This window comes from Drosophila serrata, unplaced genomic scaffold (assembly GCF_035046125.1).
Source record: "Drosophila serrata isolate PLE 108 unplaced genomic scaffold, ASM3504612v1 contig_8, whole genome shotgun sequence".
Lineage (NCBI taxonomy): Eukaryota > Metazoa > Arthropoda > Insecta > Diptera > Drosophilidae > Drosophila > Drosophila serrata.
The window spans coordinates 1,086,928-1,113,646 of NW_028256906.1; the positions used below are offsets into that span (position 1 = coordinate 1,086,928).

General features: G+C 38.2%; 3 protein-coding genes across 8 annotated transcripts; 1 reads left to right on the forward strand and 2 right to left on the reverse strand.

The window, feature by feature from the left end:
- Positions 1 to 455: 455 nt before the first annotated feature.
- LOC110184396 (uncharacterized) lies at positions 456 to 26,436 on the reverse strand. 6 transcript variants are annotated; one of them, XM_086826958.1, is made up of 7 exons: positions 26,101 to 26,436; positions 14,492 to 14,635; positions 3,361 to 3,454; positions 2,803 to 3,289; positions 1,865 to 2,438; positions 1,525 to 1,698; positions 456 to 1,438 (listed from the first exon to the last, which is right to left on the reverse strand). In XM_086826958.1, exons 3-7 carry the CDS (start codon positions 3,410 to 3,412, stop codon positions 1,328 to 1,330), a joined length of 1,398 nt encoding a protein of 465 aa, XP_086683084.1. In that variant the 5' UTR covers positions 3,413 to 3,454; positions 14,492 to 14,635; positions 26,101 to 26,436; the 3' UTR covers positions 456 to 1,327. The 6 variants fall into 6 exon arrangements, with proteins under 6 accessions (XP_086683084.1, XP_020808572.2, XP_020808574.2 ...); XM_020952913.2 differs by having other exon boundaries at positions 1,519 to 1,698; XM_020952915.2 differs by having other exon boundaries at positions 26,114 to 26,415.
- On the forward strand, positions 4,374 to 10,177 carry LOC110184361 (male sterile (3) 76Ba). Its single transcript, XM_086827855.1, has 3 exons — positions 4,374 to 4,585; positions 4,751 to 4,834; positions 4,904 to 10,177. Exons 1-3 carry the CDS (start codon positions 4,494 to 4,496, stop codon positions 9,057 to 9,059), a joined length of 4,332 nt encoding a protein of 1,443 aa, XP_086683981.1. The 5' UTR covers positions 4,374 to 4,493; the 3' UTR covers positions 9,060 to 10,177.
- Positions 9,673 to 14,221, reverse strand: LOC110184362 (uncharacterized). The gene has a single exon (XM_086826926.1). The coding sequence runs from the start codon at positions 13,379 to 13,381 to the stop codon at positions 11,681 to 11,683; it is 1,701 nt and encodes a 566-aa protein (XP_086683052.1). The 5' UTR covers positions 13,382 to 14,221; the 3' UTR covers positions 9,673 to 11,680.
- Positions 26,437 to 26,719: the final 283 nt, after the last annotated feature.

The following is a 26,719-nucleotide window of genomic DNA, read 5'->3' on the forward strand; positions in this document are numbered from 1 at the left end:
GTATTCGATATTTACCATTTTACTAGGTTAGATTTATTGAGTTTATAATATGCATATCAAGTTTTTTTTTGTATTATTAATTAAGTAACCTTTAAAGGGTTCAAAAACTTTTGGCAGTCACTGGTGTTTCTGGGCATCTTATGCCCTTATATGGACCCGAAATATTGGCATACTTTGAACCAATATTTATCGGAAATTTCATATGATTACTTTTATCATAAATCAAAGTTTAAAAAGTTCATCAAATCAAAAGAGCATTCTTTAAAATTCGGATAGCTTCTCTGTTCCAGTTCTGATTAGATTTATGGCGATTTGGAGTATGTATCAGGTTTGGCAATCACTGGCTTCTTCCCATATTTTCGCGAGTGACAAATATCGATTTTCGCAGACATCGATAAAATGAAAACCGCAATTCTTAAATTTAAATTTTTTCCAAATAAGAAGTCCTCTTTGGATTTAATGGTTAATTTACCGTCTGGCTTCTTCAATATATTTGCAACATTCGAACGTAAAATATACATATTGATGTAAGTACAAGTGGTGTATAAAAGTTCGATGAGCAAAATTGACAAGAATTGTGTGTGGCAGTAAAGAGTTTTTCTTGTTCATTTCGTTAGCTTATATTTTTTGTGATATATGGTATGTATATATATTTAAATATTGAAACAATTATAGGTGTGGTGTTTTCATTTAATTATTGTTTGCTTTGTTTTGTTTTGTTTTAAGTTTTTCTTTTGTTTTGTGTCTCCTTTAATACAGTAGTAGTTACATTGTAAAGTTGCTCTATTTGCTAAAACTGGAAGGAATGATTGCAGTTAATTGTTGGACACAATGTTCACAAACTTAATAAATAGGGACTTTAAAATTAGAGGTGAAATCGGGAAGTCTGAAGTGAGTGGGATAAAATAGTCAACAATATATAAATAAAGCTTTATAATAATTAACTAACAGACACGTGTGAGTAGTACTGGTTAATCAGAGAGCTGGGAAAGGGTGTGTGTGTGTGTGGGAAATGGGGGAAAAACAATCTGCACTTAGGATCTAAACATACACTAAACGTAATTTTGGTAGTTTGGGCTTAAACTACTTAGTTGCTTTTTTTTCATTGTTTTTTTGTTCTCATTTTTTCTTGGTTGCCTATCATTAGTAAATACACATACATACACACACGCTTAAATGCTACGATGCTACTTAATAATTCCTAATAATGATGTCTGGTTAAAAAGATGGAAACAAAATACAAAAAATATAACTAAAGCCGAAGAGAAAGAGATTAAATCAATAAATAATAAGGAGTAATGGGACTTCCAACGGGAGAGGCCGGAAATTAAAGCTTTGTATGTTTGACAGTATCCGTCCAATAGTTCTGTATTGTCATCGCCTCCAGCGAGTTCAAGAACGAGTCGTTGTCCAGGCTGTACATCTCATCCGAATTGTCCTGCAAAAGTGAAAATGTAATTAAATCAAGTTCTGCAAGTTTTAAACTATTTACTAAAACTTTGGCCGACGAATCCTTACACTCACCCGCATGGTGCTGTCATCAATATAGACACTCGAATCCGGTTCGCTAAGCGCCTGCGGTTTATTCACATACCGTCGCCGGTACAGAACGATACCAATGGTGCCCACTGTACAGCAAACGCCAAAGACAGTGAAACAGATTGCCGAAATGGCGCCTGCATCTAGGAAATATGTTCGCTGAGGATGATAAAATTAAAATTTTATAATATAATCAAGTGTAATAAGTGTTCATGCATAATTTATAAATAATTACAGCCTCAAGCCCGAAAGATTCGAGTACAAAAAGTCCTATTGCCTTAAGTATCTTAAGGCTTATACAGTCTTTGCCAAATGGCTCACCCACCTGTATGGCCAGCGCCTCGGATGAAATGTTACCCTCATCGCCAGCGGCAGCAGTTGCATCGTAGAGCCCAGCCCCATCCCCCGAAACGCTGGGCGCCGCGGATGCTGATCTGGTTAGCAGGCTCTTGGTGTCGCTGGAGAAGTTAATGTAGCGATTTATGTGCTTGTACTCCGCCGACAGGACCTTGGATTTGCGCGACCTATGCTCGCTCTCTGCCCGCCGTAACTCGTCCTCCTTGTTGGCATTTTCAAGTGTGAAAGGTGCCTTCTCGCCATCCGCTAGACCTGCACTGGCTCCAGCCAGCAGTTCGTCGGACAGCCACTCTGTGTTGATTTTCGGCGTGGACGGAGTAGCTGCCGCTGAACCCAATGGTGTCGACGTCGATGGAGTAGCAGCAGCAGCAGGAGCAGGAGCATCCGTACCGCTCTTGGCAGGCGGTGAAGTTCGCGATGCTGCTGTTGTGGTTGATGTGGCTACCGCTGGCACTGTCTTTGTTGTGGTTGCTCTTGGTGCTGGCGGATTGATGCTGCTAATTGGGACTGGTTTTGTGGTGTTGCTGATGCTGCCATTTGTACTGGAGGATAGAAAAGATGCAAGGTTTTAGTACAAGGTTTAAATATGAAATAGGAATAGGTTTTAATAGGAAAATACATCTTCATACATTATCTTTTAATTAAGAATATGTGTTATCAATTATAGATTTCTGCTGAGTTAGGATAATCTTGTAGGTAAGCTAACCAAGTTAAAAAACCTTCCCAATAATAATAGGAATGGACGAAATGTAACTTTCTTATTAGGTTTTAACAAAATGAATACAAATACTAATATCTATTGTGAGAGACAAATGGAGTTTAGCTAAAGACAACTCTGTCGTTCGCTACCAAGAGCGATCTCTGGATAAAAGGGTAATATGTTTTTAATAAAGTTGATTGACCTACCTAGTGCTACTGCTAAAATTCGTAAAGTTGTTTAGCTGCTCGGAGGTGAAGTCCGCCGATCGCTTGAACTCGAACTGAGCCAGTTTCTCATTTATTGCAGCTTCCTCTGCATCCACATCCGGATCTGGATCCGTATCTGGATCGGCCTCCGTATCCGGTTTCTGATTCTGTTCCGGACCCTGTTCCTGATAATTTAACAGCATTCGATCCTCTTCCGCCGCCTCCTCCTCCTCCTCATCATCATACTGCGACATTGTCACATCGCCCAACTCGGACAGCTCCTGGGCCTGGGTAACACTTGGAGTAACCGGACGATTGGTGGTGGGTCGGTGGGTCAGATCCATAATGTTGCTCTGGGTGGCTGTGGCCCACGTCTGGCTCACGGTTGTCTGATACAGCTTGGTGGTGCGCACGGGCTGGGTACTGGAGGCCAGAGATTCACCATCCTGGCTGGGATATGTATGGACATGGCGGCACAGCAAGCCAACTGTGGGTGTGGATCGGATGAGAGGGTTCATGGCTTAGTTACATCGCGAGAAGAGGGTCTTCTTAACTTACCAATCAGGACTAGGGTTATCCAGAACCAGTGTGACCACCAGTAGAAAGTCATGATGCGTCCCGTTCTGTGATCTTGCGATGACTGCTCCCAATGCTGGACGCCAGGAATGGTGTGAATAAAACAGAGAAAGAGAATACATATACATATATTAAAAGTAAGTTAAAGATGAGTCAGAGCCAGAGCGATCGGGGGAAGCAATTGGTAGGTAATATGTGTCGCCGTGTCAGCCCAAAAGGGGATGAGGTCATCAAAATCGCGTTTTGTGTTTATTTCGAAATTCGCTTTACATTCTGAGAAGCTCAGAAACGGGTTTGGCGGCGCCCGTCCCCGTTTGAGGAGGAGGAGGATTTGCCATTTTGGGGCATTTCTGGGTGCCCCCTCCTTAGGCCCCACCGAAGGTCGACAACTCGTGCCATAAACAAAGGCCTTTTCTTCATGCGACGCATCTGCCTTTAATAAATACACTAATTAACTTACAACTTTGAAAGCTAAAGATTTTATTCTCCAGATCTGTATAAAAATAAAAATTTGTCAACTAGTGTTGGTTACGATGGCCCACGCCAAAAACATTTTTGTAACTGTCATAAATGACTCTTGTGCTTGCTCTGCCTTTTGTTTTATGCTTATTTCCCATTTAAGCCAAATAAGAAAGCCTCTTCTAAGTGTGCAAACGAGATAGATAATAGGCTGAAACTATATTGTTAAATAATCTTAATTATTTCAAGAATTTTCATTAATATATACAACACGTGCTTCCTTTAGTAGGGATACTTTTCAACACCGATAAAGTAGAATCGATAAAAAAAACATAGTTGGCCGCTTAATATTATTATGCAATACTTTATAGTACCGATAGCAAGGTAATTAAAAAAAATATAGAAAGCAATCTAATCATATTGGCCTATATTGCAATATTGCACAATGCAACTAAAATAAAAACAGAGATTTATGGGGATCAAATTTTAATGCACTCTTACTATCGCCTTTAAAATCTCGATATTCAGTATATCGATATCATAGTAGGTCATTAACCCAGCTCTAGGATAAAGCTCTTTTTTTCACTTCCCTACAGCATTTTTTCGTTGATAGATAACTTTTTATTCCGAAAAAGAATTTCGATTTCAAATCAAAGATGTCGCAGAAGGATAGAGAAAACTTATGGTTCCTAAATGAAGAGGATATGGAGGATGATGAGGAGGAGGACTACCGCATAACGCTAGCCAAGTAAGTACTTAAATATGTTCTATATGTATATTTAAGTATATATATATAACAATATTGTGTATTTTCCTAACGAAAATTGTACTAAAGCTGTACGATATTGTACTAAAGCTAACGATTTTATTTAACTGGCACTGTAATATTCTAACAATGATTCCCCCTTTATAGGCTCTATGAGGAAGTGGAAGCAGAAGATGAGGATGATGATGAAGAGGAAGACGAGACCCTGGATATGTCAACACTCACAGACGGGTAAAGGCTTGAACTCAATATCCTTTTTTTCAGGTTAGAATTAACTAAACTTCTGTAACTAATTCATAGGGGAATTATTTTACGGTCAAAACAAACTAACAAAGAAGAGAAAACTGAAAAGGCTGAGGAGGCGGAGGCGGAGGCGGAGGCGGAGACGGAGACGGAGACAGAGCCGGAGGTTGTGGACTTAGATGATGATTCGTGGATTACATCACTTCTTAGTCCCGAATCCGTAACAGAGGACAACGGAACAACAGAGGACGATGCTTCAAAGGAGAACGAGTCAGAAGAAAGCAAGCCGCCACTTGATGATGATGAGCTACTTTTGCAGGCCCTTGAAGATTGGCTCGTAAAAGATGGTATAAACGAGCCCCTAAATGATATACCCGAATATAATATGCTCCTGGAGTTGGGCGCTGATCCTGAGAAAAACTATGAAATTCTGTTTAAGGTGCTGACACCTAAACCGATTGAAGAGAAAAAAGAAATCGTAAATCCAGAACTTGATCCGAATGAAGTGGCCGAGGAGTCAGAGGAACTAGAGGAGCTAGAGGAGCTAGAGGAACTAGAGGAGCTAGCGGAGCTAGAAGGCCTAGAGGAGCTAGAAGAGCTAGAGGAGCTAGAGGAGCTAGAAGAGCTAGAAGAGCTAGAGGAGCTAGAGGAGCTTGAGGAGCTAGAGGAGCTAGAGGAACTAGAGGAGCCAGAGGAGCTAGAGGAGCTTGAGGATCTAGAGGAGCCAGACTTACCTATGCAGATCCCAAAGAAATTGGCGCCTGTAGATAATGATAATAATGGTAAACCCAGCTTTATGAATGAGAATACGATGGCCCCGAGCGTCGCCAACATTCCAAGGGTAGTACTTAAACCAATTCCCATGCCAGGGAACATCAACAATATAAACAGAGCTCCATTTGACTTCAGTAAGCTTCAACCCCAACCTACCCAAACTTCTCAATCGCCTAAGTTTGTAATACCAACTTGTCCGGCAAGCAAAGTTCGAAAACCAATTATGCCAGGAGCTCCTACGACAAATAGATTTGTGCTAGATAAGCCAGAAGCACCTAAGCCGACTTCAAGCCAAGTGATTCTTAAGCAAGTGATTCCTATGGAAGTGACTCCTGGGCAAGTGACTCCTAGCCAAGTGACTCCAAGGCAAGTGACTCCTGCGCAAGTGACTCCTGGGCAAATGACTCCTGGGCAAATGACTCCTGGGCAAATTACTCCTAGGCAAGTGACTCATCAGCAAGAAACTCCTAGGCAAATGACTTCTAGGCAAGTGACTTCTAAGCAAATGACTCCTGGGCAAATGACTCCTGGGCAAATGACTCCTGGGCAAATAACTCCAAGGCAAGTGACTCCTGCGCAAGTGAATCCTAGGGAAATGACTCCTAGGATAGTGACTCCTAGGCAAGTAACTCCTAGGCAAATGACTACTAGGCAAATGACTTCTAGGCAAGTGGCTCCTCAACAAGTAACTCCTCAGCAAGTAACTCCTAGACAAATGAATCCTAGGCAAATGACTCCTAGGCAAGTGAATCCAAGGCAAATGACTTCTAGGCAAGGTACTCCTACGAAAGTGACTCCTCAACAAGAGACTCCAATTCAAACGACTCGTAGGCAAGTGAATCCTAGGCAAATGACTCCTAGGATAGTGACTCCTAGCCAAGTAACTCCTAGGCAAATGACTACTAGGCAAATGACTTCTAGGCAAGTGGCTTCTCAACAAGTGACTCCTCAGCAAGTAACTCCTAGGCAAATGACTCCTAGGCAAGCGAATCCAAGGCAAATGACTCTTATGAAAAAGACTCCTCAACAAGTGACTGCTCAGCAAATGATGCCTAGAAAAGCGACTCCTCAACTAAAAACTCCTAGGCATATGACTACTAGGCAAATGACTTCTAGGCAAGTGAATCCTAGGCAAATGACTCCTAGGCAAGTGAATCCTAGGAAAGTGACTCTTCAACAAGTGACTCCAAGGCAAATGACTACTAGGCAAATGACTTCTAGGCAAGAGACTCCTATGCCAATGACTACTAGGCAAATGACTTCTAGGCGAGAGTCTCCTAGGCAAATGACTCCTCAACAAGTGACACCTCAGCAAGTGAATCCAAGGCAAAAGACTTCTAGGCAAGAGACTCCTATGCCAATGACTACTAGGCAAATGACTTCTAGGCAAGAGACTCCTAGGCAAATGACTCCCAGGAAAGTGACTCTTCAACAAGTGACACCTCAGCAAGTGAATCCAAGGCAAAAGACTTCTAGGCAAGAGACTCCTATGCCAATGACTACTAGGCAAATGACTTCTAGGCAAGAGACTCCTAGGCAAGTGACTCCTAGGAAAGTGACTCTTCAACAAGTGACACCTCAGCAAGTGAATCCAAGGCAAAAGACTTCTAGGCAAGAGACTCCTATGCCAATGACTACTGAGCAAATGACTTCTAGGCAAGAGACTCCTAGGCAAGTGACTCCTAGGAAAGTGACTCTTCAACAAGTGACACCTCAGCAAGTGAATCCAAGGCAAAAGACTTCTAGGCAAGAGACTCCTATGCCAATGACTACTGAGCAAATGACTTCTAGGCAAGAGACTCCTATGCCAATGACTACTGAGCAAATGACTTCTAGGCAAGAGACTCCTAGGCAAATGACTCCTAGGAAAATGACTCTTCAACAAGTGACACCTCAGCAAGTGAATCCAAGGCAAAAGACTTCTAGGCAAGTGACTCCAAGGCAAATGACTTCTATGAAAGTGACTCCTCAACAAGTGACTCCTCAGCAAGTAACTCCTAGGCATATGACTACTAGGCAAATGACTTCTAGGCAAGTGAATCCTAGGCAAATGACTCATCAGCAAGTGACTCATCAGCAAGTGACTCCAAGGCAAGTGAATCCTAGGCAAATGACTCTTAGGGAAGTGACTCCTCAGCAAGTGACTCCTCAGCAAGTGACTCCTCACAATGGGACTCCTGGGCAAATGATTCCTAGGCAAGTGACTCTTCAGCACGAGACTCCTCAGCACGTGAATCCTCAGCAAGTGACTCCTGAGCAAATTACTTCTGAAGAGATTACCACATCGTCGGAAACCACGGTTACGGTTCAAACTACTGTATCCAAGGCCGTAAAGGTTGTGTCTCGGCCTTATGCCCCAAACGAAATTCTACAGACAAAAACCGTGATTGTTAAGAAGGAATATGTTTCGGAAGAGGTAATAACTACTGAGGTAATACCCCGGACAAACTATCTTCAAATCGCTTGGCCGGAACATCCTCAACTGGCTCACGGATGCCTTCCCCCATTTCCTGGTCAGGTACCACCTCTACCGATATGCAATACTGACGAGCAAATTAATAACTGGCTTCAGATTGCTGATAACATGGTTGAAAACCAAATTCTATTTATCGATGCCAAGGATAGATTAGAAAATAACGGTCGCCCATTGGGCCAAGTTGAGCCATTCGATCTTCCCCCACATATTGCAATCATCTTTGACGAGGAAATTCTGGGATTTACGAAGCCGCAGATTAAACTAATGTCCCTCAAATGGCACAAACATTTTGGCGCTGAATCGTTGGGTAATTTACGCAGATTTTTGCCCATTCCGGATCTGACAGCTGGCTTGGATTTTCTCCAGGCGTTAACGCTCAATATTCCCAAAGATAGCCCCAGAGCCGAGTTCTTTAGCATTGAAATGAGATACACGAATATATATAGCAATGTTGAATCGAAATCTGCATTAAATCTACGAATCTCGGCACGTTCCCTTGATCGTGCCGTCTACAAGCACCACATTGATGTGCTCCAGCATTCATATGACACCATTCGCATGACTTGGATCTGGCCCAATGGCACGTTCTTGATCATCAACGGACTCACTCAGGCTGCATTGGAGGACACCCATCAGTTTCTGGTACCAAAATTGGTGGATTTAAATTTTAAGGGTGCTCCCACTCTCAATATTACCTACATGCATCTAATTTCCCAAACCCGTTTTCCCTGGGGCATTGATTTGCGTAAATTCAGCCAGATGGAGGCCCTGGTTGGACCACTATTTGGTGAACACTATTGCTACTATGTGACTAAGGATTTGCCTGGAGTAACGGCTCGGGTGCACGACTCTGGACAGGTGCAAGTGTTTTCCATGCTCATAACAACTGCCAACGATCTGATCTCCAGACTATACCCCATTATGTTCAAATATCGATTGATTAACTCCAACGCTCTCATTTAAAGGATATCCTAATAAATATGATAATTCATATAATTTGTTTGTATTTAATATATATGTATTACAACAATCAAGAAGTCATGTATTCCATCTTATTACGGATACATTTGTTGACATCACAGGCGTTAAAGGTCGCAAAAACAATTTGGTTGCTTTATGGTAATTCGAGTGGCCATAAAGCAAAAACATTGTGATTGTGTTTAAAACTTTAATGCCTGCCGGATTTTTGTTGGAAACAACAGACAGAAATAAAACAAAGAGCGTAGAAGTTCTGCGAACCATAACGAATGACATCCATACTAGACTAGACGCGGTTTTAGCTTCGCCTTCGGGCAAGCAAAAGCTGAAACTGAAAACCCAGCGGGTTATAGACGTCAGTTGGTAGAAGGAAAATATATAGCAATGAGAAGAAAACCAGGTAACTTTGAGGCTTTTGTTTTTTTATAAAAGAAAAGTGAAAACTATAGAGGAAAACAGGTGGAAAATCGAGGTAGCACAGCGCGGACCTGCAGCTTAACAAGTCCTCTGTTATTCTTTAGCGTAGAGATAATTTACAAGGAAATCGTTTTAATTTAACCACAACTTTATCTAAGCCATAAACAGAACAAATCAATTGTCTCTTTCCTATACCCATATGAATGAATGCACTTTATTTAAATATTATTAGCAACAAAATGTGCAAATGTTATGGACAAACAATGACAGGTAATTGTTGCTTTCAACCCATTTGGATGTCCCTGCTATTTTTCCCGCATTTCTCTTTCTTCTCTATTTTTTTTTCTCCCACATAGTGGATTTTCTTTGATTTCCAGCCTCTGGCTCACTTATCTAACAAATAACTCCCATTTTTGTCTTTACTCGCACGGCATGCAAAATGAAAGTGAAGGCGGCTGGCACACAGAACACAAAGTGAAATTTTTTTTGTTTGTTTTGCATGCTCCCAGCATAGGGCACAGAAAGTGTCTAGATCGGGGTCACTGCTGACGCGTGTTACAACCGTAAACAATAGCAAGGTAAGTGAGTCTTATGTGTAACTCCTCATGTGGGCTTTTTCATTTAAGGTAAGGAGTAATTTCAGTTTAAGCTGAGCATCGATATAAATTAAGTTTATAATTGTCCAGTCACCAGTAGATATTTACACGTCAAGTAAGTGCATTTGAATATAATAAATAAATTCCATAATTGATATTACACGGGATTGATTGGCTTAATTGATGTATTAAATCGAAAGCAATGACTGGGTTGATGACTCTTCAATTAACAATAAAGATAAACAATAATACACAGAAATTTTGGAGAGTGGAATGGGAAAGTTTTTATACTCTGCAGCTTTACAAATAATATAAATAATACTACTCTTTCCAAATACTGAGAATAAGACATTTTTAAGAGCTAGAAATGTTTATCTTTATGATACTTTGGTTCAAAAGTTCGCTTTGGAGTTGATACAATATAATATAAAAATCCTTATACCATTTCTTGGTATTATAATTTCACTCAGAAGCTTGTAACATTGAGAAGCAGTCATTTTCGGCCCTATAAATCATATATATTCTTGATCAGAATAAAAAACTGAATCGATCTAGCTAAGTTTTGCGGCAAAAAAAATTTAGTAAATTTTTTGCAAATTTTATAAGGGGATACATCGTTAAAATGATCAAAAATTTATGAAAAATCTTAATTTTTTTAATTTTTAAATTTAGTATGCAGATTTATTAACCTAATAAAAACTAACACGGGAAAGCTTTCCGAATTGAAATTAATGCTTTTTTGGCTTAGTTATGAGATTTTTAAACTTTGATTTGTCGAAAAAATTGTCATAGAAAAATATTGTTAAATCTTGATTCAAATAATGTGAATGTTTTCCAATTTGATTCTATAATTTGTAATTGCAAGGGTCTATAATCTTAGGCTTCCAGAAGTTAGTTTTCATTCTTGTTGTCTATAAGCCATATTCGATTTATCTGCTTAATATACATTAGGAAAAATAATCTTATCAATTGTTTGCATATTTTATACATATTATGTACATAAACTTACATTAGGTGCAATACGTTTTCTATATTCCAAATTTCAATAAATAAACTATGATATCTGTACTTTTCCCTGGAAGAGTATAACAGTATATCTACTACACTTTTTCTAGGCATCCTTTTGTTTATTGCAAATTTTAAAGTTTTTAGTTTGGGAAGACACCATTAAGCCCCACTTTTCCATGGCCTTAGGTTTGGTAATATTAGAAAACGAAGCAAACTGCCAAACAATTGATGCTTACAAGTCGTTTTTTTCTTTTTGCCTTTATTTATAGTAAGCTGATCTCTTCATTATTATTATTATTATTATTTTCGCAAGAGTGTTTCACTTTCTTCAGCTTCAGTTCGAGTTGAGACGAAAAGTGACGAGTCAAATACAGTTGGATGCAATTTATTTAGGTTTTTATTTGTAAGGAGTTCAAAATATAACCTTTTATTCTGTGACATTCCTTGCCTTTCTTCAGATATATTTTATTAAGTATTTCCATGCCTAATTGTTGTAATAAAATATATGAAAGACAAGGAATATAAATTAATATAGTTATCCAAATTGCCAAATTAACAGTTATTTCTCTTTTTTTTTTTTGTCAATTAGTATTGATTGAAGAAGGGTCCCTCATTGTAATAGGGCAGGGCTGCCGGGTTGTTCGGTATACCATTCGGATGTGGGAATACAGGGAATCTCGGTGGCTGTACATCATATCTTGGGGCAAATCCAGGTTGAAAGTATACAGGACATCTTGGGAAAACACCAGGTGGAAAATATACAGGATATCTTGGCGGCTGTTGAACAAAGTTGGGATTCGGCGGAATGATTGCAGGGCATCTTGGTTGTTGATAAAAATTGGAATTAAAGTTGGGTCGTGCGACTACAGGATACCTCTGCGGCGGATTTCTCGGCGGTATTGGTACTATCTGTGGAGTGGGCAATAGTACCATACGGGGTTTCTCAGTTCGCTGTCTATTACCAGAACCCCGTCCCTTCCGAGAACGATATCCGCCAGCTCGAGGAGGCTTTGGTGGCAACGATAACGGCAACGATGGCAACGATGGCAACAAAGGCAACGATGGATTCTGTACTGGCTTCGAGTAAAATTGCATGGTTGCATACGGAAGTGATGGCATTGCCAGAGGCTGTCGCATTTCGGCACACTCCCTGCGTATATCCATAATGACGGGCATAAGGGCATCCACCAGGGGCACCTCATTCTGCAGGAGAGCAGCCTGCAAACGATGCTGCTGATACATTGTCAGCATCATGGGTGGTGAAATTTCAGCATTGTAGGAGGTGCGAGTGGGATCATAGTCCCCTTCATTCTGTGGCTCCAGCCTAAAGTCCATGGTGCTGATGGTCTGAAAGGGCATGTTCAGGAAACCCGGTTCCAAGGGTCCTGCCTCATAGGTGCCCAATGGCACCACTTCCATGGATAACTTCTTCGATTGGTTTTCTTCTCCTTGGTTCATTTGACTCATGGGTGTAATGGTCACAGTGGTGCGGGGCACAGTTTTCGGATCCGGTTGACGCTCCGGATGGGCGAAGAAATCAATGGCATTGATATAGGATGACATATCGGGCAGACAATTGGTAGTGGGCAGAACTCCCGGCGGCAGATGCACTGTGGCATGAGTGATACCCGGACGAGCCTCCATACGAGGCAAACAGGGCTGGAGCCCGGGATGTGGCTGTGGCTTGGTCTTGGGCATGGGCTTACCCCGATTGGGAGAGTTTAGCTGTTCCTCCTGCTGCTGCTGCTGCTGCTGATGTTGCTCCTCCTGCTGCTGTTGCTCTTGTTGTTGCTCTTGCTGCAGCTCTTGCAGCTGCTTCTCCGCTTCCTCGACCTGCGGAAGACACTCTGGGCCTGTGTACATCATCTGAATGGTGGTTCCATGGGGAAGAAATTGATTGCGGAGGACGCGCCAGTCCCTATTGGCCTGATAGGGAGTGGCTTCTTTGGCTGGAGCGGCCCGAGGCGGTTGTGGGTGGTGAGTTTTGAAGTTCTTGAACTTGGAGAACGACGATGGCCAGCGCACCGCTTTTATAGTTGGTGGTAGCGGTGGCTCCTGTCGTTGTGGAGCTTGTGGGTGGTGTCGTCTTGACTGTGGGTACCGCCTTGGTGGTGGGTGACGTCGTGGTCGTGGTGGTGGGGGTGGTGGTGGAGGTGGTGGCTGTTGCTGTTGCGACGGCGATGCTAGCTGTAGCTCTTGCGACGGCAACGGATCCAATGTTTTTTTCTCGTTTTGGGGCTTACCCTGTGTCTTCATCTGCGACTTTTTGTGCTTTCGATTAGGCATTTTTGTTCAGGAAAAAATGTATTTTATAGGAGAGGCAAGACCCGTGTGTTCCTGCTCAGATGTCCGAAAGGAATTGCTGGATAAAACCAACTTGACAGTTTAAAATAATTTCCAAAGCTCTCTAGGATGAAACTTTTTCCAGGGAAACAAATACAAGTAAAAACTAGAGGCGGAGACACATCGATAACATCGATTAAAATGCATCTCTAGTGTTGAAAAATTCAGAAAATAGCTAACACAAGTTGCATTGTGATTTATGCATGGTCCTAGTTAATTAATCATAAACTGTTTAAATTTATTCATTTATTATTACTATTAAAATAACGCGATAGCGTTCTAGTTTTTACGAGAGATACTTCGTTTCTTTAAAAACGAATGGATGTTTCACGGAATCCAATAGAATCTATGGAATCAATGTTGAAATCAATATTTTCCTAGCTCAACCAAGGGTTACTATATTTTATAATTGGTTTATAATTAATTTTCAACTTACAACCGTACAATCAATCGTATAAACAAGAACAAACGATAGTACGTAAGCTTTTACAATAGGATACATCGTTTCATTAAAAGGAAATCGATGTTTGACAAAGGGAATCGATAGGACCGATGTTGAAATCGATTTATTCCCTGCTTAACCAAGTGCTGTCTTACTTTATAATTTGCTTATAATTATTTCACAACTAAATTCTTAAGTTTAACACTCTTTAACTATCTTCATTATTTCCCTATCCGCAGATCAGATCGCCCCGATGTGCTGTGAATTAATCATAGTTTTACGCAATTTCCCCGTAAGACAAAAAAGAGAAGAAACCAAGAAGCCAACAATGCCAAGATGAGATTTCCATTGGACCCACAAAAAAACACAAGGTACAAAAACAAAGTTGCGTTTTCATCTCGAACCGCTTCTCGTCTCTATATATTTTTTTTTTGCCGGCTTCCTATTGTTTTAGTGGAAGCTGCAAAATGCAACTGGCAACCGGATATGGTCACAAAAATTTGAAGTTTCATTCCCATTCCCATTCCCATCTGCAAAAAGCCTCCGTCTACCATATGCACATGATTTTCTGTTTGTTTGCGGTTGATTTTCCCCTCCTCGGGGGTACTTACAGTTTGGTGTTGTTGATGGTGTGGTTCCTACTTTGATTTCCTCACTGCGGCTTTGCTTTTTTTCTTTTTTTGTATTTATTTATTTATAAAGTTTCCTCCCACAGTCAATGGATTAAATGGATTTCCCTCTTGATTCAGGTCCAGCTGCAAGTTAAATAAATAAAGTGATTACAAATTGGATTCCTGGAGATCAATCATCTAATAGCAAGTAAAATGGTGAAGAAAACAGGTGAGTATTAACAGTATAAAGATATATATATAAGAATACCATTTAATAGTTATTTTAGTTTTAAAAATCTTTACATATTACAGATCAGTTTAAAGCTTAGATCTGTGGACGCCAAGAAAGAGAAGCTCAAAGTGGTGGTCGGGCAAAGAAATGTAAAGTCTAAGAACTCTATGTCCTAGATCTTTTTTAAAGAGTTTCACATTATAATCCATCATTTTAGCTTTGTCTTTGACTCAAGTATTAGTCGAACCTCTAAGATCTTTGCTCTGATTTGGATGCCCCTGTTGACTTGGTCACACTCAGTTGCGCTCCACTGCGGATCCGTATGCCTGGCTGGGCCTGATCTGTACCGATCTGACGGATCTCCACAATGCCACCATAATGTTATAAGATTAAGTTTCAGCTGCTGCGTATTTTTTGGTTAATCAAAATCAAAATCAAAAACAAAACGTGCCGCTGCCTTGATTTTGTTTAATTACAATTGTAATTTGGCAACAGAGTTGAAGCTGGCAACAGTGAACCAATAAGATATACACTATATAAGATTATGGTTTCTTTCGCTATTATTATTATTATATAGGATTAGGAATTCTTCAACCATTATTAAGAATATATTTTTATATGTATTTCAGAAGGTTTTGGAGTTCTATAAGGGCATATAACATTCGGTTTGCTGAAAGTTGCTCACCTTTTCTGGTTGCTCACTACATTAAGTGATCTTCGCTTGAGTTTTTAAGAAACTTATGCAACATTGTAAGGCAATTAATTCAACTCGATAAGAACGTGCTCGACTTGGGGTTGGGTCTCGAGCACCATAAACCATGAAATGGCTTAAACAGCAGCGGTAAATATATTAGAACTCAAAGCCAAGAGAGGGTAATGTAATATAATCATCTTACTATATGAAAATCCCTCCATTATATTCAATTTCTTTGTATATAAACTCGATTTTAAAATTTGTAATATATATATTTATAAATATTAAATAATAATAATAATTCTTGTGCTGGTGTCACGTCCGTCGTCTGAGAAAGTGAAACAAAACCAATTCCATTGACCGGGTTTGGTATTGGCGCTTCTTATTCCTATTCTGTTTTGGTTTCAACTTGAAGTTTGTTTTCCATTTCTACTTCTGTTTTTCTATGATTTTGTTGTTCTCTTTCCATTTTTTTTCTATTTCTATTTCTAACCGACGCGTTTGGCATGAGCAAGTGGGTTCGGTTAGGTGGTACTTTCCTATTGGGGTCACCACCGGTTTGTTGTGGGTGCGATTAGCTGACACCGATTCCCAACAGCTGATAAGGCCAGTTGGATGTAGGGCGCGGGTCAAGTCAAATTTTATTGATGATTTCAAATTGATTCTTTTACAAAAAAAATTTAAATGGGGTGATTTTAACTAATTAAATATAGGGAAAAAATTCTAAATAATAAATCAACGAAAATACTAATAATACTAATATAAAAATATTTTGTAAATACCAATTGATAGCCTAATGAAGGAGTAAATTGGATGGAAACAAATAAATATGACTGGTATTATTTATAAACACATTAAAGCCAGAAAGATCAAGCTGCTATAATAAGATATTGCTTTAAACTAATTTATTTATTCATTGTTACCTAACTGCCACTCCCTGTGTTTAGTCAAATCAAAAGTCAAGAAAATAAATTAATAAAATTATTGGTTTAGATACAATTCCAACTTGAAATAAGTCAACACACAAAAGAATGCTTTCGAACAGGTTAGATAAAGCCCAGCTTGAGCTGACATTTAAAAATCGCGATTTATTACTATATAAAATTAAGTATCTATATTATTTATGAGTATTTAAGAATTTGTACAGACTTTATGTTAAACCTAAACTCCTCTGGCTCATATTTTCCGCTTGCCATCTTTATAATATAATTCATTTATAACCAGTGTTTCCCAGACGTCTGAGCCTGGGGTTAAATCCGCTCAAGTTGAGCTAACTATGTGCAAAACAAAAGCCACGAATATTTGCCAAATATTTAATAACTATAATTAAGTGTTTAAGCAGAAAATTGCATAATTACAAATGTTTTTGTTTTCCTCCTTTATTTTGTATATATTATATTAAATATATTATAATTTTAAGCAGAAGTTTGCAAATGCAGAAGGCAATTTCCCATAACAATCTTAGGAATGGGGATGGAAATCCGTTAATCAGATATCGGGATGAATGAAAATTTAAAGAAAATGAAGACCTATATGTATTTTTCACGTTAATCATGGTGTTAGTTCTCAAGGTGACTATTTTGTCCGCTGGGAAAAACTTTCATATCGACTAATGTTAATGACTCTAAGAGGGGGGAAACCTGGGGAATGACTGGCTGGGTTGAGAGAAGTCTTGGCATTGAAATCTGGTTATTGATGATTGCACGCAAGCCACGAAAATGTGGAAAGATACAGATATAACCAACATATACATATGTGTATATATCTTAGCTGAACTAAAGCTATCCGAAAACATTGCATCGCCACAGACATCATCATCTTCCATTCAAATGGGCTTGGGGAAAAGGAAAACCTTTCTATTCGCTACCGTTTCAGACAATGGTATCATGATATATGGCGTATATGCATTGAATATGTTATATATATTTATATATATGACCGATTCCCTGCAGAGCAGTACACTTTTTCTTTTGGCTAATTGCACTACTTGGCCAGCAGCAGCAGTAGCAGCAGGCGGTGCCACTTTCCCGAATGGCAGACACAAAAATTAACAATATATTAACAATTATATATTATATATACAAAACTATCTTTGTTAAAAGGGAGCAGTAGAAAAGGTTAACAATGGAAATGAATGGCATGGGGTGACATAATGGGGCCTCTTAACTTCCCTATGGCCATTTACAGCTCCTTGTAATTAATTATATTTAATTGTGATTAATCAATTTGCCATCTCATGACTAATATCATGAAATCATAATGCGTTACATGATTTTAAATATAGATAATTGGAGGTGGAGAGCAACAGCAAGAGCAACAACAACACCTGATTATCAGTTCCTGTTTCTTCTTCGTCTTTTCCTTTTTCACCCATCACATTTCCTATGCGGATACGAAAGAGGGGAATGACTGCTAAAGGGTGTAGCAAAGGGGGGGAAATTGAGATAAAAGAGGCAGAAAGCAGAGATCAAAAGATGCGATGGATATTTATATATTATAATGTGTAAATTATAACTAATAGAAAATTAAATATTTCCTCTTACATATTCTCTATTAAAATAAGTACTATTTTTCCCTATAAATCAGTCCAATTTTGTTGTAAAATCACTTCCCTAAACACAACTAAAAGAAAGAGAAACCTTAGACTTCCCATAGGTAGGTCTAAGCCTTTAATAATAGCAATTCTTTTATGCTTAATACAATTTTCAGCATTTATTTGTTGCACAACATTTTTATAAAAGTACTAAATAAATGGGGAAAGAGAGAGGGGAGAAAAGAGAGGGGAGAAAAGAGAGAGGAGAGTGGAGAAAGAGATGGTTAGCCCCATTCGCTGCACAACGGGACGTATGAGTAACGTCAATTGAATTGACAGTTTAAACGAAATTACACAACATACACAGCACACACACAGCCAGGAGGAAAAGCCAGGGGTAGCAGGAGGGAAAAAGTTCAGACAATAGTTTAGAGGGGCCTTAGTAAGCGCTTAGAGTGGAAAATGTCTGTGAGCTAATTATTTCAGTGCTGCACAGAGAGAAACAAAAGCAAAATTAGGGAAATTAAATTCCTTTCAAATGTATATATGTATAATTATTAATCTCTTTAAAAATGTATATATATTTATTTTGGAATATCTTTAAACAACAGCAAAGCAAGAATTCAATGCATATTTATATCTTTATTATGACTCAATTATTTCGCTCAGTCTTATTGTTGAATTTTAGCATGTGAGCTCGACTTTTGAACGCTTTGTACATGTCTAAAGTCTGGCTAAGGAATGCAGCGGTGACATCACAGTTAAATAGGGTTTTATACCCTTGCAGGGTATTATAATTTTAATCAGAAGCTTGCAACGCAGTGACGGATTCGTCTCCGACCATATATCATAAATTACATAAATTCTGGATCATCATTAACAGCAGAGTCGATCTAGTATTCGATTCAGTAAGAAACTCTGAAGAGTAAGTATCTATGACCCGTAAGTAACTCTGAGCGTTAAGTAACTCTGAACAGTAAGTATCTATGGCCAGTAAGTAACTATGATAAGTAAGTATGTATGATCAGTTACTAACTTTGAGCACTAATAAACAATGACTTGCAACTTTTGTAACACAACACATGTCTGAGACTTGGCTGGTAGAAGTCACTTCGTTCCAGGGATGTTAGAACAAGTTGGGAATTATATGCAGCTGACCAGTAAGTAACTCTGAACAGTAAGTATCTATGACCAATAAGTAACTCTGAGCGTTAAGTAACTCTGAACAGTAAGTATCTATGGCCAGTAAGTAACTATGATAAGTAAGTATGTATGATCAGTTACTAACTTTGAGCACTAATAAACAATGACTTGCAACTTTTGTAACACAACACATGTCTGAGACTTGGCTGGTAGAAGTCACTTCGTTCCCGGGATGTTAGAACAAGTTGGGAATTATATGCAGCTGACCAGTAAGTAACTCTGAACAGTAAGTATCTATGACCAGTAAGTAACTCTGAGCGTTAAGTAACTCTGAACAGTAAGTATCTATGGCCAGTAAGTAACTATGATAAGTAAGTATGTATGATCAGTTACTAACTTTGAACACTAATAAACAATGACTTGCAACTTTGGTAACACAACACATGTCTTAGACTTGGCTGGTAGAAGGCACTTCGTTCCGGGGATGTTAGAACAAGTTGGGAATTATATGCAGCTGACCAGTAAGTAACTCTGAACAGTAAGTATCTATGACCAGTAAGTAACTCTGAGCGTTAAGTAACTCTGAACAGTAAGTATCTATGGCCAGTAAGTATCTATGGCCAGTAAGTAACTATGATAAGTAAGTATGTATGATCAGTTACTAACTTTGAGCACTAATAAACAATGACTTGCAACTTTGAAAACACAACACGTGTCTGAGACTTGGCTGGTAGAAGTCACTTCGTTCCAGGGATGTTAGAACAAGTTGGGAATTATATGCAGCTGACCAGTAAGTAACTCTGAACAGTAAGTATCTATGACCAGTAAGTAACTCTGAGCGTTAAGTAACTCTGAACAGTAAGTATCTATGGCCAGTAAGTATCTATGGCCAGTAAGTAACTATGATAAGTAAGTATGTATGATCAGTTACTAACTTTGAACACTAATAAACAATGACTTGCAACTTTGGTAACACAACACATGTCTGAGACTTGGCTGGTAGAAGTCACTTCGTTCCGGGGATGTTAAAACAAGTTGGGAATTATATGCAGCTGACCAGTAAGTAACTCTGAACAGTAAGTATCTATGACCAGTAAGTAACTCTGAGCGTTAAGTAACTCTGAACAGTAAGTATCTATGGCCAGTAAGTATCTATGGCCAGTAAGTAACTATGATAAGTAAGTATGTATGATCAGTTACTAACTTTGAACACTAATAAACAATGACTTGCAACTTTGGTAACACAACACATGTCTGAGACTTGGCTGGTAGAAGTCACTTCGTTCCGGGGATGTTAAAACAAGTTGGGAATTATATGCAGCTGAACAGTAAGTAACTCTGAACAGTAAGTATCTATGACCAGTAAGTAACTCTGAGCGTTAAGTAACTCTGAACAGTAAGTATCTATGGCCAGTAAGTATCTATGGCCAGTAAGTAACTATGATAAGTAAGTATGTATGATCAGTTACTAACTTTGAACACTAATAAACAATGACTTGCAACTTTGGTAACACAACACATGTCTGAGACTTGGCTGGTAGAAGTCACTTCGTTCCGGGGATGTTAAAACAAGTTGGGAATTATATGCAGCTGAACAGTAAGTAACTCTGAACAGTAAGTATCTATGACCAGTAAGTAACTCTGAGCGTTAAGTAACTCTGAACAGTAAGTATCTATGGCCAGTAAGTATCTATGGCCAGTAAGTAACTATGATAAGTAAGTATGTATGATCAGTTACTAACTTTGAGCACTAATAAACAATGACTTGCAACTTTTGTAACACAACACATGTCTTAGACTTCGCTGGTAGAAGTCACTTCGTTCCAGGGATGTTATAACAAGTTGGGAATTATATGCAGCTGAACAGTAAGTAACTCTAAACAGTAAGTATCTACGACCAGTAAGTAACTCTGAGCGTTAAGTAACTCTGAACAGTAAGTATCTATGGCCAGTAAGTAACTATGATAAGTAAGTATGTATGATCAGTTACTAACTTTGAACACTAATAAACAATGACTTGCAACTTTGGTAACACAACACATGTCTGAGACTTGGCTGGTAGAAGTCACTTCGTTCCAGGGATGTTAAAACAAGTTGGGAATTATATGCAGCTGAACAGTAAGTAACTCTGAACAGTAAGTATCTATGACCAGTAAGTAACTCTGAGCGTTAAGTAACTCTGAACAGTAAGTATCTATGGCCAGTAAGTAACTATGATAAGTAAGTATGTATGATCAGTTACTAACTATGAAAACTAATAAACAATGACTTCCAACTTTGGTAACACAACACATGTCTGAGACTTGGCCGGCAGAAGTCACTTCGTTCCGGGGATGTTAGAACAAGTTGGGAATCATATGCACAGATGTGCGAGATTTCTATTGGAACAAATTTAAGAGCAACCTATTTGAATAAAACTATGAAGTTATTCTGCTATATAATTTTACTAGTATATAAGTCGGAGCATGGTGAATCGGTGGACTATATATATACATATATATAGCTGCCACAGGAACGATCGGAGAATTTTATTAATAAAAAAATTTCCAGTTTTTTATATCATATACATAGCTGCCATACAAACAATCTTAAAAAATAGAGGAAAATGGAAAACGGTGAATGAAATGAAAGCAAGAATTACTTTATTGTTTTTTAACATAAATTTATAGAATTTATATTGTATCAATTTCTAGTGATCGAATTTAAGGGGTATACAAACTTCGGCGTGCCGAAGTAAGGTTCCTTTTTTGTTTCTATATACTACCTTTACTATATAGTCCACTTATAAGCACGCCCGCCCACCTGTCTCTCTGTCGATGACTGTGCCTTCAGTTAAATAAATTAAGTTGCGATTTACATAAATTTTGGTAATCAAATCGAGGTGACAAAGTGTATAATTTATGCGCTACGCTTGATAACAACAAAGGTGGCAAACACAACAATGAAAAATATACAATAACTATTCAAATAGGTATATACATATATGAACATACATATGTTTAAATAAATAAATAAAATGACAATGAAATCGGTATTTTTATTGCAACTGCAACTGCAACTGCTGCAACGGTACTAGTTCGTATTTGCTTTTTCACTTAAAAACTCAAGGTAGCATCATTAATCCCGTGATTATGCTAAAATCGAAAGAAAGACGGAGTCATCCTTCCCATAAATGATAAATTATACTTTGCCAAGATGAACAGAAAAAAACATCCAAGAATTGGATACTATTTGCGGAAAATCTCTATATAGATAATAAATGTGCGAAACAATATAACGCATTTAAGTTCATATCGAAAGTATCATAAACTTTGATATATCTAAATATTAAATATTACATATTATTATTCTGTAACGTTAAAATATAGATTTATCGAAGGATTAACTAAAGATTAAATAAATTTTTGAAGGTAATTAAAAAAATAAATTATCAACAGATAAATTATCTCTGTTCTGCTTTTGTTTTTGTTGTATTGTTAGCATTATTTATTAGGTATTTGCCACGTGCATCCTATTGTTGTTGTTTTTTGTTATTGCTGACACCATTTTCGAAAGCATCTCATTTGGTTAAGAAATATGTATTCCATGTGCCAAGCAGCCTATTGTGCGTTCAATAAACTAAACTATTGCCATTGTTGCTGCATTTGCAATCCGTTGAATTAATATGTTTTCTTTTTTATTTGTTATCTTTTTCTCCGTTTGTTTTGCTGTGCCATAATGTGGCAGCAAATGGGTCAATACGGGTGGAAAAAAATTAAAAGCATAAAAAATTAACACCACGGATCGATCCTAGAGAACTTGGAAGGTCAATAGGCCCACGATCTTCACGAAGATGCCAAGTTCAAAGTCGAGACAACAAGGAAGTGTGTGAAGTAAATCAAACAAATTGAAAACTTTAACAGAAGGGAAGGCCTTTTTGAAGAAGCCGAAGAGTTTACACTCTGTTACAATTAAGTATACAAATACTTATGCAGTTTGCAATAAGTTATGGGATAGTATCAGTAGTAGAACAGCATAACTAAGCTTAAAATAATAGCGTTCTTTGAATTGGTATTTATTGATATTTTTATATAACAATTCAAAGCCTAAAAAACTCATAACTAAGCCAAAAAATCATTAATTTCAATTCGGAAAGCTGTCCCATGTTAGTTTTTATTAGGATAATAAATCTGCATACTTAATTTTAAATTTTAAAAAAATTAAAATTTTTGAATTTTTTTCTTGACAATTTTAACGATGTAACCCCTTATAAAATTTTGAAAAAAATCAAAATTTGCTTTTGTCTGCCGGAGGTGGCTAGATCGATTCGGCTGTTAATGCTGATCAAGAATATATATGATTTTTAGGGCCGGAAATGACTCCTTGACTTAGTTACAAGCTTCTAACTAAAATTATAATACCCAGAATGGGTATAAATATATAAAATATATTTAAAGAGAGCGAGAGATCTGCAAACTTCTTAGTAATACCCTTAGTTAGAGTATACACATCTCAAGTGAGGTAAATATCAAGCGCAGCTGTTGAAGACTTGAATTTTCAAAGCTTCCCCCTAAAATTGAAGTTCAAACTGAAGCTGCCATCCTCGCCGCTGGCAATACACTTGCCCCATTTGATCACTCAATGTTCAATCATCATTATTATTCACATTCAATTATTTTGGATAATGCTTTAAAAACCAACAAAATCTCCCATGTCTCCTGTTCTGACATTGGCCTAAATTCAAATGTATTATTTTGTGTAGTTTAATAGTACATTTGTCAGGGCTTTATAATTAAGAGGGGTTACCAAGAGGTTGAAATGGGGGAAAACACCGTGAAACGGAAGAGGCTTTACACGGGAGTGTCTTGAATATATTTTTTTAAATTATTTTTTAAACGCTAATAGGCGGGAAGTTGCCTTCAATGGCACGCTTCGTGCTCATCTACATATTTATATATATAAGCCCCTTTCTATACCTTTCTTATGCGACTTTTGATGTACCCAGTATAGCACCTCTTCAGAATAAACTATTTCGATTTTATAAACCCTCTAATATCATAATTATACGTAATAGTTAAGGAGCTATGCAGCTATTTATGTTTATAATTATTGAATTGAGTATGTAGACTTAATGCCTGATATACCCCAAACAAAATGGATGTTTACAGGGATCCCAGAACAGTCACAGTAAGTAGCTATGGCCGTAAGATCCGCAGCTGATTCAGCGTCAGTTGATTCTACTTACTTAACGTGGTGGCCTCTATGCCCGACCAGTCATAAACTGGTTTAACGACTCAAAGTTCTTCGCACACACACAGCCAGAGAGTGTGGAATAAATAGATATATGTATGTTTATGGAGTTTATGTAGTTGTTGCCCAGGTAGGCTCTATGGCAGTTAGAATTTAATTAATTGCAATGCAAACTATTTCTATTTCTCTAGATATAACTATTATTGTTATTGTTAGCACGTTTGCTGAGAGTCTTAACTATGGGCACCCCTGCTATTGACGCACTTGAACTTGTCAACAATGAAAATGCACTTGACTGTGACTCATAGGAATCCTCACGCTTCCGATTAGATAAAGCCACAAATTGATAGCAAGAAATATACAATGTACTAATAAAAATAAAACAACAGGTACAGATAAATGATTAAAGAAAGAAAAAACTGTAAAAAGAGAGGTAGTAGCATCAGAATCAGTGCATGGCAGCTGGCAAAGTGTAAATAATTAAAAGCCAATCCAGTTAGAAAAGGCATTAAAAAAAAAACAAGCTGCCCGCTGACTGTGCTATTAAATAAAAAAAGTAATAACAAATCGCTTGCTTTAGAGAGATAAAGTCGGACACTAATAGGGGTCAGGCTATTACTAAATCGCTATATAATAGATCACCTGATACCTGGGGTATTGTAAAGTTAAGTCACGAATCAAAACAACAATAAAATCTATATCGAAATTAAGCAAATAATAAGATAGATAACAAAAATATGTGCATTATGAAAAATTACAAATGAAATTACAAAATTCTAAGTTAAATATTGAAAAATTTAACTAACGAATAAACACTTAATAAAGTCCAATTGGCTAAGCACAATCACTTAATTACCGTTAACCGTGGTGTACTGTAGTTTCATTTGTTTTTGGCCCGCTCTTAATTGGCAACTCCGGCGTTTTGGCCATGCTCGACTAACTAAGTGAGCCTCGTTTAACGGTCTTTTTATTAACCACCACACTTGTACTCATTGGGAGCAGCTGTTCATAGCTCCCCCTTTCCCGCTCTCTCTCTCTCTCTCTCTCTCACTCCTGCTTGCTGCAGCAGAAGAAATAATTGCAAAAGTGCAAGCACTGCTCCTCTCTTTCCTTCTCTCTGAGATCCTTACACTCCTCTGACATTCCACCTTCTCAAACACAAACAATTGCAAACGTGCAGAGAGTAGGGCTTTGCTCCTCTCCTTCATTCTCTCTATGATCCCTATACTCCTCCGACCACAGTGCACTCTTATTAGAATGAGATAATAAGAAGAAACAATAGCAAAGGATAGAGAGTAAGATATGCTCCTCTCTTCCTTCTCTCTGAGATCCTTCTACTCCGACCACAGTGCACTCTTTACAAAGTGAACTAATAAAAATGACTTCTTTCTTTTACGATTAGCAAGGGCAAGAAAGATCACTTTAACTAACTGAAGTTGATTAATATATCCTTAAGTATGCCTCATATAAACAATTCGTATGTTTGCTTACAGATAGTTTGCATCCTCTTAAGGAATATTTTCCTACATAAAACCAAAATCAAATATGGCTGCCCTTTTCAACATTCCGAGGGACTACTGTGTGCAAAAGGACGTGCACTTTAGTGTTTTGACTTTTGTTTTATTGATTTTTAGCAAGGAGACAGGTTCAAAACGCACACAGGCACACTCACACACACACAACCACCCACACACGAAGGAAAACACACCCTTGCTGTGTATCCCTGAGAAAAAAAAACGCTTGGAAACAGAAGCTAATTAAAGTCAAGCGTAGCTTACCCTGAAAACCAACCTGTGTTTGGAATTTGTTGTATTTGCGTTTTGTCGTAGTCGATTGATTTTGTTTGAAGACACTGTTTAGGCTTAAATAATTCACTTATTCCTTTTTCTTTTTCGTCAATAAAGACGCGCGCCGCACTAGAACAGCAACAACATTGGTAGCAGCACGCCAAACACCCACAACAAACACACACGATAAAAAAAAGACGCAAAAACGCGCGAGAAACCCGCTCGCAACCTGTCGAAACGAACGTTATGTTAAGTGTGACCGCAGCCGAGGTTGCTCAAATATATCGTAGGAACCAGCAGAAAAAATACCAAATAAGACCGTGCGATCTGCAGTCTATGAGTGAAATACCGAAAAAAACATAACTGACCACCAGGTGGCGTCCTTGCTTTATAAATTACACTGCGATCATTTTTTATTTCCTTGTCTCCCATATTGGGTTTTTAGTTATATATTTTATGAGTCTAGCTTCTTTTGAGGTAGTTAGTTTGCAAGGTACTTATAAAAAATAGCTATGCATTAATTTGTTGTCATTGGTTGTGGTTTGGGGACTTTAGTAGGTCTATAATATCTATATTTTCAATACCACCATTTTCAAGGATGTCATGGAAA

Coding starts and splice junctions, on each gene's coding strand:
- LOC110184362 (XM_086826926.1), bottom strand. CDS start 13,381: ATGCCTAATCGAAAGCACAAAAAGTCGCAGATGAAGACACAGGGTAAG.
- LOC110184396 (XM_020952913.2), bottom strand. CDS start 3,412: ATGACTTTCTACTGGTGGTCACACTGGTTCTGGATAACCCTAGTCCTG. Junction 3,290..3,360: donor GATAACCCTAGTCCTGATTG/GTAAGTTAAGAA, acceptor CCACACCCACAG/TTGGCTTGCTGTGCCGCCAT. Junction 2,439..2,802: donor AATTTTAGCAGTAGCACTAG/GTAGGTCAATCA, acceptor TCTATCCTCCAG/TACAAATGGCAGCATCAGCA.
- LOC110184361 (XM_086827855.1), top strand. CDS start 4,494: ATGTCGCAGAAGGATAGAGAAAACTTATGGTTCCTAAATGAAGAGGAT. Junction 4,586..4,750: donor TACCGCATAACGCTAGCCAA/GTAAGTACTTAA, acceptor CCCCCTTTATAG/GCTCTATGAGGAAGTGGAAG. Junction 4,835..4,903: donor ATGTCAACACTCACAGACGG/GTAAAGGCTTGA, acceptor ACTAATTCATAG/GGGAATTATTTTACGGTCAA.